General features: G+C 29.7%; 1 protein-coding gene and 1 non-coding gene across 2 annotated transcripts in view; one reads left to right on the plus strand and one right to left on the minus strand.

The window, feature by feature from the left end:
• The window catches only part of LOC113367405 (putative ankyrin repeat protein RF_0381), a 30,014-nt gene extending 9,695 nt beyond the window's left edge, over positions 1–20,319 (plus strand). The window contains exons 2-4 of the mRNA XM_026609016.1: positions 15,082–15,222; positions 19,718–19,842; positions 19,935–20,319. Of these exons, the coding sequence (XP_026464801.1) occupies positions 15,082–15,222; positions 19,718–19,842; positions 19,935–20,319 (651 nt within the window). The remainder of the gene's footprint in view (positions 1–15,081; positions 15,223–19,717; positions 19,843–19,934) is intronic.
• Trnal-aag lies at positions 13,511–13,592 on the minus strand. Its single transcript has one exon. It is a non-coding gene; the product is annotated as a tRNA-Leu (tRNA).
• Positions 20,320–21,212: the final 893 nt, after the last annotated feature.

A 21,212-nucleotide genomic window follows, 5' to 3' on the forward strand; every position in this document is an offset into this window, starting at 1 on the left:
CCAATTACGCAACATGAACCCCCTACACTTGTCTATCTGCTACCCCATACGATCGCGCTTTAAACCAGTGGATGTTTCAATTACAAGTGATATTTTCAAAAGTACGTGTATTTGCGAAGACTTATCAACAGGATGAAAAATAATAAATATATTATATAATTTGGTGGTTATAATATATTCAATGTGAATATCATAAATAGTCATTATATATAAACCCCATAATCTTCTCTTTATAACCCCATTTTTGAAATACAAATTGTATGTCTAATATAGTTTATTGAATGATTATTATTTATTATATAATAAATAAAGAGAGAAATGAATGATAATAAATTATTATTATCAAACTTTTAAAAGAAAGTTGACAATAAAAAGTTTTTTGGTTGCTTGAATTATCAAACAACGCAAACAATGAAACTGAAATTTATACCGCAATTTTTTTTTTGGCTTTGCTTACTCTGAGCATTTAGCCACCTACAACATTAATTTACATTCTATACTAATTTTACATTATATTCAATCTATATATAGATTCTATTCTTCTTATACTATATACTTTCTTTCAACTTATCTTTTTATCTTAATATAATATCTATGAAGGCGCTATCGCAGGATAGCGATCCTTCTCACGCAGACAATTAATATATAACTGTAACATATGTAGCTGAATGTACTTTGTATAGCTTGCTATGAAAAATAAATACAAAAAAAAAAAAAACTTATCTTCTTCACATAAATCCTATTCTTCTACATAGTTCAACTTATTCTCTTCATTATCTTCTTACTTCTTTCCACTATTTCATTTTTATTTTCAATTCTAATTCAATTTCTATACATTCTAATATCTTAAACATTCTAATCATTTCTTTTACATACATCTTACAATTGAAATTCTTATACATTCTGATATTTTTCATTTGTAAGCGCCAGGTTACCAACGATCTCTGGTATGTGAGTCGGACATGCTACCTCTGAGCTATGTCCGCCAGACTACCGCAAATTTTATTATTTCTTAAATAAACCGGCTTGATAAACGGTATGAACTACAATATTATCTTAATTTTATATTTTCGATACGAGGCTTAATTTAAAATTATATTTATAGGAGACCTAGGGGGTATCTATAACGGGGTAAAACATTAAAATATTTTTTGGCTCAATTTGACATGTAAAACCTGCTGCATAATATTGTCATTACTACTGCCCGCAGGCCGACGCAATATACAAAACTGTGCAAGTCCGTCATTTTTCACATCGTTGTAATATAAAATTATGTTATTTTTTTCGCTAATTTTAAATTTTATAAATCTTAATTTGCTTCAAATTTATCAAACTTTGATAATGTGTACCAATTTTTTGTGATTGCTAAATAGTTTAAATTGAGTTAACTTGATTAATGTACAAATAAAACACCTGGGGTTTTCTGAAATAAAATTTAGAGGCTAGTTGGCAATATACTAGAATTATATACATATTCAAAAAAAGATAATTGTGTGGAATGTAATAGATTCAAAAAAAAAGTTAATAAAAGTTAAATGTAGTTTTTTGATTTTGTAGAACTATCAAACAAGGCAAAACAATAAATATATACCCCAAGTATCCCTATTAGTCCCTAAACAACACCAGCGTCTGTGTTGAACAATTGGAATTACTAAATATTTACTATAAATATAAATTACTAATATATTTTTAATTATAAAAAGCTTGTGAATTAGATTTTATACTGAAATATCGGTTACTATAACATTGATATATTTCACTAAATCTATGTTCAGTGTGATAGAAGAAACTTATTGCAAATAGGTGTGAGTGATTTTAATTTAAGTTAGTTGCAAAAACTTGTCGAAAAATATATATAAATATTCGACTTGACCAAAATTGAATTTAGCGAATTTTAAACTCATTTTATTCCAAGTTATAATAATTCTTTATGTTTAAACCACTTTTTGTAGACCTATAATATTTCAGGATGTTCATTAGAACCATGACTTTTATACTTATACAAAGTTACATCAAAATCGTCAAAAACAAACCCATTGATACACACACATACTTTCGATTTTTAGAAATTGGATTTTCTGGCGAAATCATAAACCTCTACGAGTATTAAAAAACAGTGGAAACGTGTCAACACATAGCACCAAATATGATATGAACAGGATAAGGGAAAAAATTTGAAACCAATGCAATATAATATCTGCAATAACCAGCTATGTGCAAAAAGGATAAAGATTATCAATGAACCAAAATAATGAGTTTATATTCACAATATACCTCTTCAGATTACATTCTACTTTAATTGAAATAAATTATTCATAGTACCAATTAATTGTAGTTACATTTGAATGTTTTTTTAATTAAAGCCCTGTTTCGCAAACGATATCCTTCAAGTACGCACTCGACGTGAAAATTTTAGTTAAAAGGTCCTGCGACATAACTTTACCTTTTCCATTGTCTTGTGCGTTAGGACTCGTATTACGTTCGTTATAAATGTATGAACTCTTAGGGCCGAACAATGCAGAACGGCGGCTCGCTAAACTTCGCAGATTAAACAACAACGGAGAATGACGCAGAGTTTAAATCAAATCTCTGGAATTGTTAAATTAAAATTTAAATTGAATTCGTACACTTCCAACGACATCTTGACTCGTATTTAACTTCCCGTAGGGTAAGTTATAGTAATCGTCCAAAAATCGAAATCAAAAATTTTTACATTTCTCGACGTTTTGAAGGTTTTTGAACATTTTGGCATACTTCAGAAAAAATGGATGTGTGTGTGTGTGTGTGTGTGTGTGTGTGTGTGTGTGTGTGTGTGTTTTGTATGTCCGCTTTTTTTCGTCCACGTTTTCGGGCGCACGGATCAACCGATTTGAATGGTTTAAAAAACATTCGATTCCTATTGATAGGGAGATGTGCTGATTAGTTTTTGGCAAAGGCAGGTCCAGCCGTTACGGAGATATGGAGCAAAGAGTGCAAAAAATAGAAAGCGAATTTTTGAGAGAACGGATCAACCGATTTGAATGGTTTAAAAAACATTCGATTCCTATTGATAGGGAGATGTGCTGATTAGTTTTTGGCAAAGGTAGGCCCAGAGGTTTCGGAGTTACAGAGCTAAATTTAAAAAAATGGCTGTTTTTGAGAGAACTAAGCGTCCGATTTAAATGATTCAAAGAACTTTCTGCTTTTTTCAACAAAACAATTGATTTTGGAAAAAAAAATTTTTTGATTCTAATTTTTTTTCAAAAAAATTTTTTTGTAATTTTGGACTAAAAATTCAAAAAATCACCCAAGCTAAGCACAGTCTAAGCGCCACTCTGGTACAAATGTTTACCCAAGTGCGTTTAGACTGTTTGTGTACTGGAGCACTTTTCCAATTTTGTGAAAATTATTGAAAAATGTGAAAATGCCGCCAAGCTGAGCACAGTATAAGTGAAAATATCGCACAGAATTATTTGCAAATGCGTTTAGACTGTGACTATGATGGAGCACTTTTTCAATTTTGTGGAAATTTGGCAACTATTTTTTTTTTTTGAAATTTGATTCGAAATGAAATGACGATTGTTAATGTTCTGGAGGTGATAAATTGATTTATTTATAATTAACTTTCCGTAGGGTAAGTTATAGTAATCGCACAAAAATCGAAAATGAAAATTTTTATATAACTTTACGTTTCAAAGGTTTCTGAATATATTGGCATACCTTAGAGAAAATTGATGTATGTGTGTGTATGTGTGTGTGTGCGTGCATTTGTGTGTGTTCAGATACAAATTTTCGTCGACGATTTCGGGAATCGGGATGAAGCAATTTGAATAATTCAAAAACATTTTACTTGCATTATCAAGATGAAGATTTGATGAAATTTTTATGAAATTAGGTCTAGCGGTTTCAGAGATCTAGTAAAAAAAGTAAAAAAAAATAACATTTGGCGGTCAACAATAATCATTAGACATTAGACATATGCACATCAAATTATCAGATATTTTATAGAGATTTTAACAATGAGTATACATTTTGTTAACATTCCTATGGGTTCCGTACCAATGCTTATGCGTTAGACAGCGACGCGGCGCTTACGCGCTTCGATATTTAGTCTCTATGCATTAAAGCAGTACGATTGCTTTGAAAAAAAGTTCAGAATTTCCAAAATATTTCAAAATAAATTTTTCAACAAAAAGTAAGTTTTTGTCAAAAATTTATATAGTTCCTCAAAAATCTATTTTTTAGAGTAAATTTTTTTAAAAAAATGTTAATCTTTTCAAAAAAAAAATAATTTTTGGTACGGGAAGTTCCAGCAATTTGCCTTAAGGCACGATGCCATGCGCCCCACTAGTTTGTCTCTCAATGAAGGAGATGTAGGTTTGTAGTTATACGAGTATATTAAATGTCGTGATTCGAACTAGAATTTATTTATAATACATCTGAATTGAAAGTTTACTGTTGTATTATCACTATTTATATAGCATAGTTATTATTATTGGATAATCGTGTTTTTTTCCTTCTCACATGAAATTTCAATTTTTTTATATAGTGTTTTTATATTCTAATTTTTAACAGTAATCAGAACTTTAGTTATATGAGCTGTTGTGTTCGAACTTCCCCTTTTTCGCTGTTTTTAAATAGCAACACAACTGTTGACCTACTTCTATTTAACAGATGTTTATTACTAGAATTTATCTAATAGCGATCATATATTATTTAATTAGATACACTATTTTTTAACTTCCCGTAGGGCAAGTTATAGTAATCGCAAAAAAATCGAAAATGAAAATTTTTGCATTTCTCGACGTTTCAAAAGTTTCTGAATATTTTGGCATACCTTAGAAAAAATGGATGTATGTGTGTGTGTGTGTGTGTGTGTGTGTGCGTGTGTGTATGTATGTGCGGATACAAATTTTCGTCGACGATTTCGGGAACACCGATCAACTGATTTGAATTTTTCAAAAAACATTCGATTTGTATTGATAAGGAGACGTGCTGATTAGTTTTTGGCGAAGTCAGGTCTAACCGTTCCGAAGATACGGGGCAAAAAGTGCCGAAAACGGTAACTCAGTTTTTAAGAGAACGGAGCGTCCGATTTTAATAATTCAAAAAACATTTTACTTGTATTGACAAGGTGAAGAATTGATCAAATTTTCATAAAGGCAGGTCTAGCGGTTTCGGAGATCTAATGAAAAAAGTATAAAAAAATGCCATTTGGCGGTCAAAAATGATCATTAGACATATGCACATCAAATTATCAGATATTTTATAGAGATTTTAACAATAAGTATAATTTTGGTTCACATTCCTATGGGTTCCGTACCAATGTTTACGCGTTAGACGTCGACGCGGCGCTTACGCAGTTTGATATTTCGTCTTTATGCAGTTAAAGCAGTACGATTGCTTTGAAAAAAAGTTTAGATCTTTCAAAATATGTCAAAATAAAGAAAACATTTTTAAAAAAAAAAATTAAAAAAAAAATTATTTTTTTTCAAAAAGAAGTAATTTTTTGTCAAAAATCTTATTTTTTCGAAGTAAATTTTTTTCAAAAATGTTAATCGTTTTTAAAAAAAAAATAATTTTTCGTACGGGAAGTTCCAGCAATTTGCATTAAGGCACGATGCCTTAATTGCCTTAAGACAGAATTCCACTTACAGCTAGTTATATTTGAATTGCAATGAAAACTATGTGTTCCATAATCTGTTTCGATGAACCCTCCTTAACCTAGTGTTTCTAGGCGACCCATCAGTGGTTGACCATTCTCTCTCTGATAACATTATATCAGATATTTCTAATACTGATGTGATTATATTTTGCAATAATGCTTTGAAAAGCTACTTACACTTTATATCACAATTGAGATCCGTAATCTGAAGTAAAAATCTGATGTAGCAATATCAAACTGCTTGATATCAAACCTGACCAAAGTGAGTATCGAACCCGTAAAACAGTAATTGACAATCCACGTTATTACCACGGATGCTTTGCCAGCTCGACTTGAAATTTCCTCGACTATTCTTTTTAACTCACTGCAAATCTTTTGTTCATCATTGATTTTAATCCATGTAAAATATAGTGATCATATTAAATGCAAGTTATTTTCATATTTCAACGTTTAGATATCATAATATTTGCAAAGGTTTTAAATGGTATTTATTAGTCATTTTTCTTAGCGCTGAACATCTAAAAGTCTATAACAAAGATTAAAATATTAAAGCAAAACTGGTAAATATAGAAGGAAAAATCAATCTTTTGATAAATCATCAAATTTTCTAAGAGCCTGTTTCCAACGTTTTTAAAAAAGAAATTAATATAAATGTATTTAATTTTATGATTTAGACAGAGTGAGTTCTTACTTAATATATAAACAGCTATATTAAATTACCTAATCATTATCAGCTACTAGAAATATGAAATAAGAACGTAGATTATTAAATATCTGTTTTATTTTGAAAAAAAAAACATTCAGAGTTGAAAGGACTGAAAATATCGATCTTTCTGATGTGTATTATGCAATACCACAAGATGACCACAAGTAATTGTTCTCTATCTTTTTAAAACTATTCGAAAGCAGTGATCATTAACAATAAACAAATTGTTTATTAAAAATTGCTACGATGAAATTTATAGTTATAATTTGCTCGTATATCAGTCAGTTAGTCAAGAGATTATATCTTGACTTATTTATAATTATTTGCAAACTGAGACCAATAAAAAGAAATATTCTTTTGCTATCCAAGCAAAAATGTTAATATACTTGTTATTTGTTACTACTGATCAAAAACTTTAGCCAGGCGAGTTATAATTCCCAGATTTTATCTGAATTGCGTATTCACTAAAAACGATTAATACTGTTAAGTAATCTGGTATGTAATAATAACTTACGCACCGAACTATAACATATAATACGATTACTGTAACCCAATGGGAGTACGCAGAATAATAGAAGATAATCCAATAGTCAATATTTCTCAAATATGTAGGTATTGATAACATCAAAATCATTTTGCTGCTTAACAATGATTATTTTTACAGAGTCTAAATTTGTATAGCGTGCACTAGATATAATAAAATATCAAAACAATGACACTCAGGTTTCCGACATTGATTTATTAATAGGGGAAATACGGACAAAATAACATGGTGTTTTGTTTCATAACTTCCCGTAGAGTAAGTTATAGTAATAACAAAAAAATTAGAACGAAAATTTTTATATATCTTTACGTTGCAAAGGTTTCTGAACATTTAAGCATACTATTAGAAAAACATGAATGTACGTGTGTGTGTTCGAATCAACTTATTTGAATAATTCAAAAAACATTAGATTTGTATTGAAGGGAAGAAGTGCTGATTATTATTTGGCAAAGACAGCTCCAGCTGTTTCAATGATACGGGGCAAAAAATGCCAAAAATGAAAATTCAGCTTTTGAGATAAGGAGCGATCGACTTGAATGATTTAAAAAACATGTTATTTGTAATGACAAAATAAAAAACTGTTAAAATGTTTGGTAAGGTATGTCTAGCGATTTGCAAAATCTAATGAAAAAAAGTAAAAAAAAAACCATTTGGTGGTCAAAAATGATTATTAGACATATGCACATCTAATTATCAAAAAATTTATAAGGATTTTAATAATGAGAACAAGTTTTGTTTACATTTCTATGGGTTTCGTACCAATATTTAACCGTTAGACCTTGCAGTAAATATATGAAAAAAAAGTTCAAATTATTTCAAACAGTTCAAAATTCTCATAAATATACATTCTTTTCAAAGTTTTTTAAAAAAATAAAACTTTTCTAAAAATTATAATTTTGGTACGTAAAGTTCTTAAAAATAATCTCAAAAATACAAAAATAATGATGCATCACTAGTTAATGATCTTTATTTATTTAATGATAACCCAGTCCCAATTGTTTTTACTTATCTTTTTTGATGTTTTTTTAATAACTTTAATTAACTAGGAACTATAATAACATATTTTCGGACAAAATAACATATAGGGCAAGGACATACTAAGATACTGATTTTTAGAAGGCAATTTACAAGGAAGTCGTTTGGTTCTCTTTGACAAATGACGGAAAAGAGATGACTATAAAAGGTAATTAAAATTTGTTTTTTCTGGATTAACCCTTTAACCCAATTTATAAAATGATTATTATCCCATTAATTATATTATTATTCGAACAGTATCCTTGAACGGGTATTCGAATGCCTTTATCTCTTTACTTTATCCTAATTGGATAGATATAAAAAATATCTACTTACATTTTGTTAGTTTTGTTGTCCAGCTTAAACTATTAACACTCACTTGGACATAACAATTTGAAAAACAAATGTTAATTAAATCACTCCAACATAACACTCAATTATTTTTTCTTAATAACTTTGACAATAATTTTCAAAAAAGTTACTTTGTATATACGTCTATATTATTTCCATACTAAAATGTGCTCAATTCATTCCTAAATCCGAACCATCCCCTAGTGACGTGCGCGACGCGTTATTTGACGTGTACTGACTTATACCCCGCGATATAAACACAGCCGAGAACTCGTTTCGATGTAATTGCAAAGCCCGTATGAGTCGAATTGAATAACACGCACCCCCGTCTAAACAAGCGTCACAACAAGGGCGGGCTGACGTTCTCAGCGGGGTGAAATTCTGACTACAGTCTGCCGGAAAGCCAATCGAATAACGGCTGACTGTTTCAGGGTGTGGCTTAGGGTTGAAATTGCGACATCTGGTTGGTCGTTCTACGGGACGTTGGAAATTGATTAAAAAGGCGCAAGTCACATGGACCACCTACCCCTTCGTCTACGCCGTGAGAAACTGGAACGGAGTTATTACGAGAATGTAATGACAGTCGTCTGTTTGCTGTTGGAATTAAGTCATGTGTTTGAGTTGTAATCCTACACGGTCTAACATGTAATTTTCTTACACCATTCCTACTGGTAAAATGTCTTCAAACATAGGGGTGCTACTACAACAATATATTTAATAACTATGAAGATAGAATCGAATTCTTGTTAGTTCTTTCAAGTAAAGCACCTTATAGTCTCAATATGTAATGGTAGAATAGTAAACTATAGAATTTATTGAAAATCATGTCAATGATATCCATAAATATTAGACAATGAGTAGTACAGCCCTAGGACAGGTCCGTGATCTGAGTTTTTAAATAAATTCCAACTCGATTCAAGGAAGAATAGCGTGAAAGATTTCCCATTGACATTTCACACCACAGTGCTCAAAATGGTTTATTTGCATTTGAAACATATTTTGATCTATACTTTCAAGGGAAAATTGATATCACTACTGCCTATTGATATGCATAGTATAGTTTTGAAATAAATGCCAAAAAAAACTTGTAAAACATACACAAAAGAAGATTAGAATAAAGGGGGACTTAAATATCTGCGGATAAAAAAGTTCAACACCTATATCTCAAAAACAGGTAGAGTTAAGAATTTTTTAACAACAATATTTAAAAATAGAGAGAAAAAGGTGTAAAACCAGCCATCACCACTTTGATCCTTACGACATCGCTATCTGAAGATAAACGGCAATGCTTAAAAATCTATAACAAAAGTATTTTTTTCGTTGTTAGTTTTTTTGGTTGTGTGCACTGTTGTTTAGTTTACGAGATAATTTTTAAGTATACGTACTGGTAAAGGTGTAAACAATAAAAAGGAGCAAATAAAAAAGTAAATTAAGTTAAAAAAACAATTCTACACGAAATAAAATAAATAAATTCTCATTTGAACTCTGCTTATAAATATTTTTAAAGAAATAACTGAAGAAATACCAGATCAAGGTTATACACATTGTCATCTCTGTAAAAATGTGCCCATCAAATTTATGTTTTGCATTGGTTGAATAATGTAGCTATTATTATTCCGTAAAAATTCCTTCAAAATAAAAAAATAAGCCTTAAGACCAGGTGACAAATTTTTGAAAAACAGCAAAGAAAGTAATTTCTACAGTTATGGGAGTTTTAGACAGATAGTAGTTTTTTTGATATGTGTTATTTGTTGTGATATAATATTGGTTTGGTTTTCACAATATAGTTGTATAGATCGTTCGCTCTATATATTATTTATATTATTTTGCTTAAAGTCAAATTGCACCTTATGCCCCGCTCACTACCCTACTCAATGTTTGAAAAATTCTTTTATAAATCGAAATATACTAATTTGTTGCTTGATCACTCTTATCGCCCATTGTTGGGTTTATAATTAGTACAGATGATTATCTTTTCGAATCATCCAAGCTCGAATTTCTAATTTCTAATTCGAAGAATTTACTGATGATTTCATTTTAAGACAAAACTTTTTCTAATTGTAATCGAGAGATAAACGGTAATCTTTGAGAATCCATAATAAAAGACAATAAACTTGTTTGCCACCTGACCGTTCCAAGTTACCACGTCTATGGGGTAAAAAGGTCTAGATAACAAATTTTTGAAAGACATTAAAAAAGCGCATTTCTACAATGATGAAGTAGCTGGCAGTTTTACTGAACGTAGTCAGATAATTGTTCGTTTGAAATGTGTTATTTGTTGTGATATAATTCGTTTGGTTTTCATAATATAGTTTATATTTGCTCAAAGTCAAATTGGATCTTTGTGCCTCGCCCTGCTCTACATATATACTTTTTTATTAAATTTACTTTAATTCATCGAATGTTACTTGAAACTTTTCAAAAAGTCAAAGGAGAAATACTTAATTCATTTTCTATCTTTCCTCGCAGAAATTTGAAAATTTTGTATAAGCTCAGTAGTAATATTTAGAATTATTCGCAAAATCCAGAAAAAAAATTTTGGTCGAAAGACCAAAAAAGACTTGGATTGGATTATACCATGTTTTCTATAGAAAGTGTATAAAACTTCCAGTTTGATTGTATTGAGAAAATATAGACAAACTAATGGGGTTGATATTGTTTTTATAATACCTCATTGTATATAGCATTCAAACAATACACATCTTTATACAATTAAAGTATTAATATTTTTGATTATCTAGAAATTGTTTAAATAGCAAAACAACGTTTGCCGGGTCAGCTAGTATTTAATAAAAAAACATATTTACTTTTTAATTTTGCAAGTATTTAATCTCTTTAATAATTTTACTGAAATTTTATATTTGCAAATGTTGGAAAAATTGTATATATTAAATATTGAGTATTCAATAATTATTTTTCTTATATTAAATACTATTTAATTTAATTTATTTAATGAATGGCATATATCAAATTAATTTATTGACTGTATATTTGTAATTTAATTTCAGTTCGGCTTTGATCACCAATTAAATAATTTTAATGTAATGAATAACATAATGTAAAATTTAATTATCATTTATTAATATTTGTCAAACAGTTTCTATCCGATTCATCGCGTTTATGCACAGTGATTTGATTTTAACTATACCGAGCAATGCATGTATCTGAATGCATTTACTAATTGCATATGTCTAATTACATTAGCCTGTTCTGTCCATATGTACTTATAGCTTACTTTGATGGGATATTGTGACTGGAGTATTATTCGATAATTAATTAAATTGCTTACGAGATTAGCATTATTACTTGTGCGATGGTGATAGCAATGTATGTATATATTTTGATTTTCTATCAACATAAACCCCAAAATCAATTGTTCATTGTACCAATTTTGGTGTCACCAAAACGTCACGATTTAGAATGACTTGAAACGTAGAAAAATCAAATTAAACATTAAAAATCGGTTTTATAACGAAAACAAATTCTTTCAGGGAGTTAAATTCAAAAAGCATCAAATAAGTTTTTCACATTAGTTATGGGTACAAAAACAATAAATCTGAAAACAATGTCCAGTAATGAATTTCTTCACACTGATGGTAGTGCCAAAAGGAACCAGGTGTAGAATAAGATTAAAAAAAGTTGCATTAACTTCCAGAAACTTGTAAATAATAATATTTTATATTGCTATCTTTTTGTCGTACTTCTATAATACGAAAATGAACTCTATCATCATACAAAAATTGATCAAAGTCGCAAAAAAAATGTTTAACAATGAACTCCGAAGAAATGATCCGAAAGATACTTAGAGTAGAGCGGGACTTAAAGGACCGCGGGTAAAAAGGTCCACCAACAATATCTCAAAAACATGTGAAGATAAGAGTATTTTAACAACATTATTTGAAAGTAAATGAAAAAAGATGTGTAAACAAGCAACATCGCTATCAGGTGTTAAATGGCCATGTTTGAAATTGCATAACGATAGTATTTTCTTTCGTTGTTGTTTTTTTGGTTGTGAACACTGTTGTTTAGTTTATGTAGATGTTTCATAAGAACTAGTATCAATTTTATGTTAGATTCAACAGATATTTTCTATATGAACTCTATAATAGCTTACATATGGATGGGGTAAAAAGGGCCAAATGAACATTTACACCGAAAAAGGCATAAAAATAATGATTGGCAATTTAAAATATAAATTTAGTAAAACATGCCATCTTACAAAAAATAAACTAAAATAATAGTTATTTCAACCCTACTGATGAATATTTCTGACAAAATACCAGATCAAGGATGAATACAATGTTAAGTTTGTAAAAAAAAGTGCTCATGAAATTTATATTTTGCATTGATTGAGTATATTGTAGCTATTATTTTGTAAAATCCCTTTAAAATTAAAAATAAGTCATTGGAACAGTTTACCTATTGTTTTCCCATTATACCGAGCCTAAGGGGTAAAAAGGACCAGGTGACAAATTTTTGAAAATAAAAGTAAAAATAAAATAGAAAAAAATCATATTTCTACAATGTTGAATTAACTGGGAGTTTTACTGAACATACTCAGATAATAGGCTCAAATACTCATACATGCCCACATTAAAAATAGCAAAAAATTAGCAAATCTCAATTTCTAGAAAAAATACGAAAAAGAAAATATAAAATAGATTTTTTCGTTAGTGTACATGAAATAGCTCACTAGGTAATTTGTCTGCTATGAATTTGATCTAACAACTTCTTTGCTAGTCTATTTTGATTTAGATGTTCGATCAGTCTATTTTAAAACTTTACTTTTAATAGAATTTGTACATTTAAATGTGTAGTATCTATTATTTACGCAAATATTATGTGCATATAATATTATTTATTGTCGATTATATATTAAGGTCATATAAGTATCTTATTATTTTTGATAATTCACACTTGTCTACTAAAAACACTTTACAATATTTGTATAAAATTTTGTTTATATGATAGATTGATATTGCAGTAGCTGACCATGGCTAAGGTCAGCTACAATTAACACATCCACACATTAGTACATTACATTACATTTCGACAAATCATGTTAGTGATTAGATATGTTGAACATACATTAAATATACATTAATAATTGAAGTTTTATTCTGTTAACATAAAAAGTTAACACGTTATTTTATTTATCAATAAAAACTGTTTATGCAATTGAAACTTTACTGAACATTATTTTAAATTCTAAAAATTGTTCTTATACTTTCATTCTCGAATAAAATAATTTTGGCAGCGGTGGGATTCGAACCCACGCCTCCGAGGAGACTGGTGCCTTAAACCAGCGCCTTAGACCGCTCGGCCACGCTACCGCTGGGAAAATCGTATTTACATTTCGAGTCAGTCGAAAGCCCGAACTGGTCGTTAGAGATGATCTAAAAATATCTAGTGTTTACAGTTATTACCATGTAACTTTGATTAATTTTACAATCATATTCTATATCTATTTCATCTGGATTAATCATTAAATTCAAAAGATAGGACCTTCGACTGATCACTAAAATGCTTTACTTGTTATTTAATAAAAAATAATATATTCAGTTTGAAATTACAAGTAATATCTCTTAACAGTTCTTTACAAAATGCTTCACTTGTTGTCTAAATGTTTATTGAAGTATAATTTAATAAAAAAAAATCTGTATTTAGTTTAGAATTAATAGTTAATATCGCGATTAGAATATCCCTACCAAGTAGACATTAATAAATATAACAGCAAACTCTTATTAACTTCCCGTAGGGTAAGTTATAGTAATGGACCAAAAATCAAAAACGTTTTTTTGCATATCTTCACGTATTAGAGTGACTGAACATTTTTGCATACCTCAAAAAAAGGATGTGTGTGTATGTTTTGAATGATTGACTAAGCAATCGATTCCTAATTATGGGGACTAATGTTGTTTAGTTTTTGGGAAAGATCGGTCCAGTCGTTTCCGAGATACGAAGCAAAGAGTGCAGAAAATAGAAACTCGCTTTTTATGAGAAGCGGGTATCCGATTGGAATGATTCAAAAAGCATTCAATTCGTGATGATGGGGAGAAGTGGTAATTCATTTTTGGCAAAGACATGTCCAGCCGTTTCGGAGATCCGGAGCTAAATGTGTGAAAAGTGGCAGTTTTTGAGAGATTCCGATTTGAGTGATTCAAAAACCTTTTTGCGAAACGATTGATTTTCTTAAGATATTTTTTTATTTCAAAATTAAAAAAATATTTTTCAAAAAATAATTTATTTTGAGTATCAAAAATATTTTGGATTTCAATTTTAACTCTAGCTAAAATACTTGATATAAATAATTTTAACTTTGCAATTCAGTTTATATAGTTCTTAGAAATATTAGACAAGATTCTTAATTTTATCTCCGCTTCAAAAGTGATCATTGAGTTTTGTTCATTTACTATTCATGCAAACTTATATAAACATCATCGTCCAATTCATAAGCTTTTATACTTTGTCTATAAAATACGAATAACAAAAGTTACAGAATTCATAATAATATTTTTTAAAACATTTAATATCCTTTGAATACTTTATTACACTACAGGAAGTCCCAGCAATTTTCCTTAAGGCACATTGCAATACACCACTAGTTTCATTAATGTTTCGATTATCAAAATATCAAAATTATATCATTGCAGTTTTATAAGGTGCTAAGTGACAATTGTTACTCATTATATGTAGATTATATATTTACACTTGTTAGAAAGTTGTTGCAACTTGCAAAATGGAACTTGCACCCAATTATAATTATAATTTACTTCACAGAATGATTTTTTCTGATAATACACAATAATAAAATTATATTAGGTGTGTGATCACAACCACAAAAGAATCCAAATTGACAGATGTGTTAATGATAGTGCCAATTGTGGTTTACAGAAGGGATCAATATATTGTGCAACTTGCTTGGGGCGTGAATATGGTACTGATATTATTTATGTTGAGAAGGTAAATTTCGAAACAATTTTATAGTTAATTTTAGATAGAAATCATCAGAGATTTTCTGCTAACTGAAGAAAAAACTTGGAAACTGTAAAGTGTAATAAGAAGACCTAGTGCATTCTCAGATTGATAATAGGACTAATTTGGCTTACTATATATCCAACAAATGATTATAATTATTCAAATATGTATTTGTGAAGATAATCGCTATAATTCACTTTATCTAAATATGACAAGAACTAGGTGTAAATGTTATTTTTAGTCCAGTTATTATAGTAAGTTCACCTCGGAATTCGAGATACCCAGCTGTAAATCTGTATATTGACACTAAAAGTTGTCTCAAAACCTACATATGGTAGGGTGTACAGTACACATAAGCTTAATTGACTGGACTATTTGCTTTAAAGCAAGTTGCAAAATATAGATATGTCCAAGAATAAGATTTGGTCATTTTTAAACTTGTGAAAATATGTTTTTGAAATTGATACAGCCCAATATCCCTAAATTTATTTATTTTTTTAAATAAACTATTTTTTGTAGGTTTGTAATATTTTAGAATGTTTCTTAAGATCATAAATTCTAGCATCACGTAAAATATCATCAAAATAGTTTAAAAAAATTTAGTAAGTCCAACCAACCTTTACCAAAAAGTAATCAGCAGAATCGCCAACAGATATCTTTCAAAATCGGTTCAAGATTTCTGAAATAAAAACATACAAAAAATTTGCACTTATCTGCTAATTGTAAAGAAACGGTTTGACTGAAAGAGTCATCATAGAATTTCATCGAAAGGCCTTCAAAGGATTCAGCAGTTTTTGGAAAAACGTCGAAGAAATGTCAATATTTTTTCACGTGCATATACATTTTATGATTTTGGTGTCAAACGATACAGAATAACTTGAAATGCCGAGAGAATATAAAATCAAATTTTCTGGCAAACTTCCTTCGTGAAGTGCATGAGACATACTACTACTAATATAATAAATCTTTTAATTGAATTTTAACTTATGTTAAATAGTTAAATATATCTTAAATATGTCAATAGCATGCAGAATAAGGTTTCAAATTAAAAATCATAATTCTGAGTTACTAGAACATACAGAACTGTTCGTTTTTAAATAAAACATATTTTTTGGTTGTATCACATATCCTCAGTGCGTGCAACCCCTCGTTTTTTGTATCAATAGATTTGATCGCACGCCGAATATAATAACATAACATTGACACAGAATTTCTACCAGATATTGGTATTGTGATTGAGTTATGTTCATTTTGCATAAAATAATTATAGTCAGCCAAGTGTGAACGAACAATCCGAATTACGTTGTTGAAATAATGGAGAGACCGCGAAACAGTTGATATTTTGAATCGTGACGCTCCGCTGGAGTTGATATTTAATTTTAATGACAAGCAGTATTTGCATAATCAAATCACACAGTTTCGAACTTATTTATTTTGATTATAATTTAATTTCAATTTAATATTTGCTTCGTGGAAGTCGTGAGAGCAGTGGTTACGGAATGGAAATGCTGGAGAAAGAAATATAATCCTTATTACTGCATTTAGAATATTACCACCATACATTTATAATTGATTAAAATCGTATATGCATGTAATAAATATTTTTTATCATTCGCTTTATTTTCTTAGAATTAGACCAATAGTGAGATATATATTTTTTTAATTACCATTTTGCGAACAAGTTTCCAATTATTATTTTTTGCAAATTATAAATAATGAATTAGTGCAATAACAGGTCAAAATAAAGTTATAGGGTATGGTGGGGCACAAAAGTCCAATTTAACTTTCAGTAAATATTCTGTCTAAATCAAATAAACTTCAAAACAACACATAACACGTATTAAATGAACAACTTTCTCAAAATTCTCAGTTAATTATAGTAACGTATTTTTTTACCATTTTTCTAAAACTTGCCATCTGACCTTTTTTACTCCATAGCCGGGGTAAAATGGGAAAGCCAGAGGGCAAATAAATCCAATGTCTTATTTTTAAATATACAAATTTTTTACGAAATAATAACTACAATAAACAACCAATGAAAAATTTAGTTTTCATGGGCACATTTTTTACAAAGATGACACTGTATATAATCTTGATTTGGTATTTTGTTAGAAATATTCATCAGCAGAATTGGAATGACATGATTTAATTTATTTCTTCTAAAACTGTCATTTACTAATTTTTATTGCTTATGCCTTTGCAAAGGTAAAGGTTCAGTTGGTCTTTTTTATTTCACCCTCATGTAAGCTTTTAAAGAAGTAACATAAAAATCAAGTGATACTAATTTAAAATTAACAATGCATCTTATAAAACAAATAAATAACGAATACTTGAAAATTACATTTATGACTCGTAAACTAAACCACAGTGCATAAACAAAAACTAACAACAAAAAAAAAACAGTTTTGGCTAATTATCTCCTGACAGCGACCTCGATTTCAAGTGATGGCTGATCACTTATTTTTACCCTCTGCTTTCAAATATTGTTGTTAAAAATTCATAACTTTGCTTTTTTGAGATATTAATGGTGGACCTTTTTACCCGCGTATCTTCAAGCTATGCTCTATCCTACTAGAAATCTTGACTATAGCGAGCATATTTAATTTAATTACCTTTATACTGACTTTTGTCAAAATTAATAAACAAATTATTGCTTTTATATTTTATCGATGATCTTTATAGACATGATTAGAACGAGTTTCCATTAAAAACTTTACCAATTGCTGACAATATTTTGTAAAGCACAAAAGCTTTGACTATTTTTTAACGAAATTTATAAAAATTATAATATTTAAAAAAGATTATTACAATTTTATGGAAGTTAAAACTATTTTTATCTTCTATCTATTTATATTTAAACTACTGACAAACATAATAGACCAAAAGCCCGTGGGCGGATGACAGTATGTATTTTACGACACCTGAGATTTTGTGCATCGATTCCTCTATACCTATCCTACATGAGATGGGGACTGACTAAGCCCAAAGTGGCGGACACAGCTACTGCGCAGCTGGTAAAGGTACCTTTTTTCGCCAATTTTCGAACTATTTTACGACGGCTGCCGTTTTGAAAATTTGAAAATATAATATTATTACTATCGGAAAATACCAATGGCAGATGATTATCGCGCGGTTAACATGGTGGCAGACGATTTTGAAAATGCAGAATTTTTTTTTTTTTGAATGAATCTGATGATGTCTGCCATTTACATATTTTATTCCTTATAGTATCAAAAGCTTATACTTATCACGGCAGACGTGTACTGGCGTACCAACATAACCAAAAAAAAAAATTCTGCATTTTCAAAATCGTCTGCCACCATGTTAACCGCGCGATGATCGTCTGCCATTGGTATTTTCCGATAGTAATAATATTATATTTTCAAATTTTCGAAACGGCAGCCGTCGTAAAATGGTTTGGAAATGGGTGAAAAAAAAAGGTACCTTCACCAGCTGCGCAGTAGCTGTGTTCGCCACTTTGGACTTAGTCAGTCCCGATCTCATGTAGGATAGGTATAGAGGAATCGATGCACAAAATTTCAGGTGTCGTAAAATACATACTGTCATCCGTCCACGGGCTCTTAGTCTATAAGAATGATATGCTGAAACAGTATATTATGGATTAGGATATCAAAATGCTTGATGTATCAGTTGATATACATAAAATGGGAAAAACTTTTTTTATTCTATTCACAGCAATCAGAACTTAATAGTCGTTCAAGCTTGTTGTGACTTTATTGACGTGGCTTTATGAGGCAAACCAACAGTTGGTCTTATCTCATTTGGATGAATTTATTATTAGAACAACTATAATATTAATGACTTTATATTAGATGCAATAATTATTGGAAAGCATATTACTAATTATATTCACAAGTGAAAGCCAATGCCACGGCTGCATGACATCAGCCTGTCCGAGACGGGTGTTGAACCTGGTTCTTTGAGTTGAAAGCTCATTAAAAAAATACTAGTAACCATTAATCCACGGTTAAGTATTAAATACGTTAAATTATTACGTTGTATTTTTGACAGTTTGTTGGTGGTTCTTGGTTAAAAAGCAATACGTAAAATATGAATCCATACTTCCGTATACAATTGAAGTTCACAATATCGTTCATAAATAATGGCAGTAACATTTATTCAGAAATTTTAAATATATGTCAAAATTAGCTTCCCGGTAAAACATTTCACAAGTGTCAATATACAAAATGATAATTTTTTAGTTGTCAATGAATGACAACTTTTTTCTTTAAGAAATGTATTGAATTGATTGATGTGTGAAATGGAGAAACAATCCACATTACATGCAATACATGATAATGATGAAGAAAGATTACAAGAAGGGTTACGGAAAATTATCACATATTTCTCAGATATTTGTAAAAATCATGACCACCATCAAAATGCTATAAACTGGACCCTGTTCAAAGCTGTAGAGCATAATAATATTCGAATGATTAAACTTATTCTTGATGTTCAGTGCGATCTACTTGCAGAAAATGAAAATGGAAATACTGTATCATCTTTAGCATGCTACAAAACTGAATCACTTGATATAATTAAAGAATTATTGGAACGAGGCGCTTCTGTGCATACTATTAACAAGCGAGGAGAAACCCCTCTCATGATAGCATGCGCATATTCAAATGTTCATGTTGTGAAATTATTATTGGAATATGGCTCTGATCTTGAAAAAGTTACAATGAGAATTTGACTGCATTATGGTATGCAAGATGGAGTAATAACAATGATATAGTAAATGAACTTTTAAAAGCTGGTGCAAAGAATATTGTACCTAGTGCATTAGATGCAGTGTTATTAAATGATATCGATGCATTGATAGAAGCTATAGACAAAAGTTGCGATTTAAATGAAACAGACTCCAGTGGCGATACTGCTTTACATAATGCAGTACAAATGGGATATAATGAAATGCTTATATTGTTATTGGATGCAGGTTGTTCAGTGAATATTCAAAATTCTTGTGGAGATACCGCATTACATTTGGCTTGCGTACCCGGTACTTCATCAGAAATTATAGAAATGTTAGTGAGAGCTGATAAAGATATTGTTGATATGTAAGTAATTACCGTGGTGCGTATTCAATTATGGAAGCTAGTTATTCGTGTGATTTAAAAACTGTAGATATTTTAATAAAAGCAGGAGCTAATTTGAATGTATCATGTGATAATCATACTGCTTTATGGGATGCTAGACTTGCCAATAAAATGGATATTTACCAAAAATTACTTGAAGAAGGTATAAACCCTTTGCTTGGTGATGAATTGCAGTATTATGCACAATTTTTGTTCAATATGTGGTGTACTGATTCGGAAATCGTAATTAAAATTTTACACTCGAATAAACATTTGAAAACTACAGGAGTTGTTCAAATTGCATCAAATCTTAGATACAACTTGGATTATGTGAAAGAGTTTGTCCAAGCTTTGAGTGATGCTGGAATTGACGTGCATTTTGTAGACGATTCAGCTTATAGTGATGCTGGAATTGATATACCTTTTATAGAATGCCCAGTTCAAAGCTCTCCTTATGCTTTGACTACATCTTTTACAGATGCTTCTGAAGACCTAATATTCTGGTTAGCATCACAAAGTTGTGCTATAGAACCAATTGTTTCGAATGAGTCAGGTAAATTCAGTCTTAAACACATATGTAGAACATTTATTCGAAAGGCGTTATCCGAAACTGTTCACTCAAAGCATCAATTTGATTTAGCTTTGGGCCAATTAGACTTGCCTCTTGATGTGATGTTATACAAAGAAAATACTTGAAATAATAATGAAGGATATATAGTTCAAATAAAGGGAAAATCAAGAACTATTTACAATTATGTTTCTTCTCAAACAACTTGTTACATTTAAAAATAATAAAGAATTGATTTAATATTTGTGGGGAGCAATATCATTCTATTTCGATATTTTATTTTAATATTATAAACAAACTAGTTGGTATTG

This window comes from Ctenocephalides felis, unplaced genomic scaffold, assembly GCF_003426905.1.
Source record: "Ctenocephalides felis isolate EL2017-DRISC unplaced genomic scaffold, ASM342690v1 CF-g0.4_SCAFFOLD_01170, whole genome shotgun sequence".
Taxonomy (NCBI): Eukaryota; Metazoa; Arthropoda; class Insecta; order Siphonaptera; family Pulicidae; genus Ctenocephalides; species Ctenocephalides felis.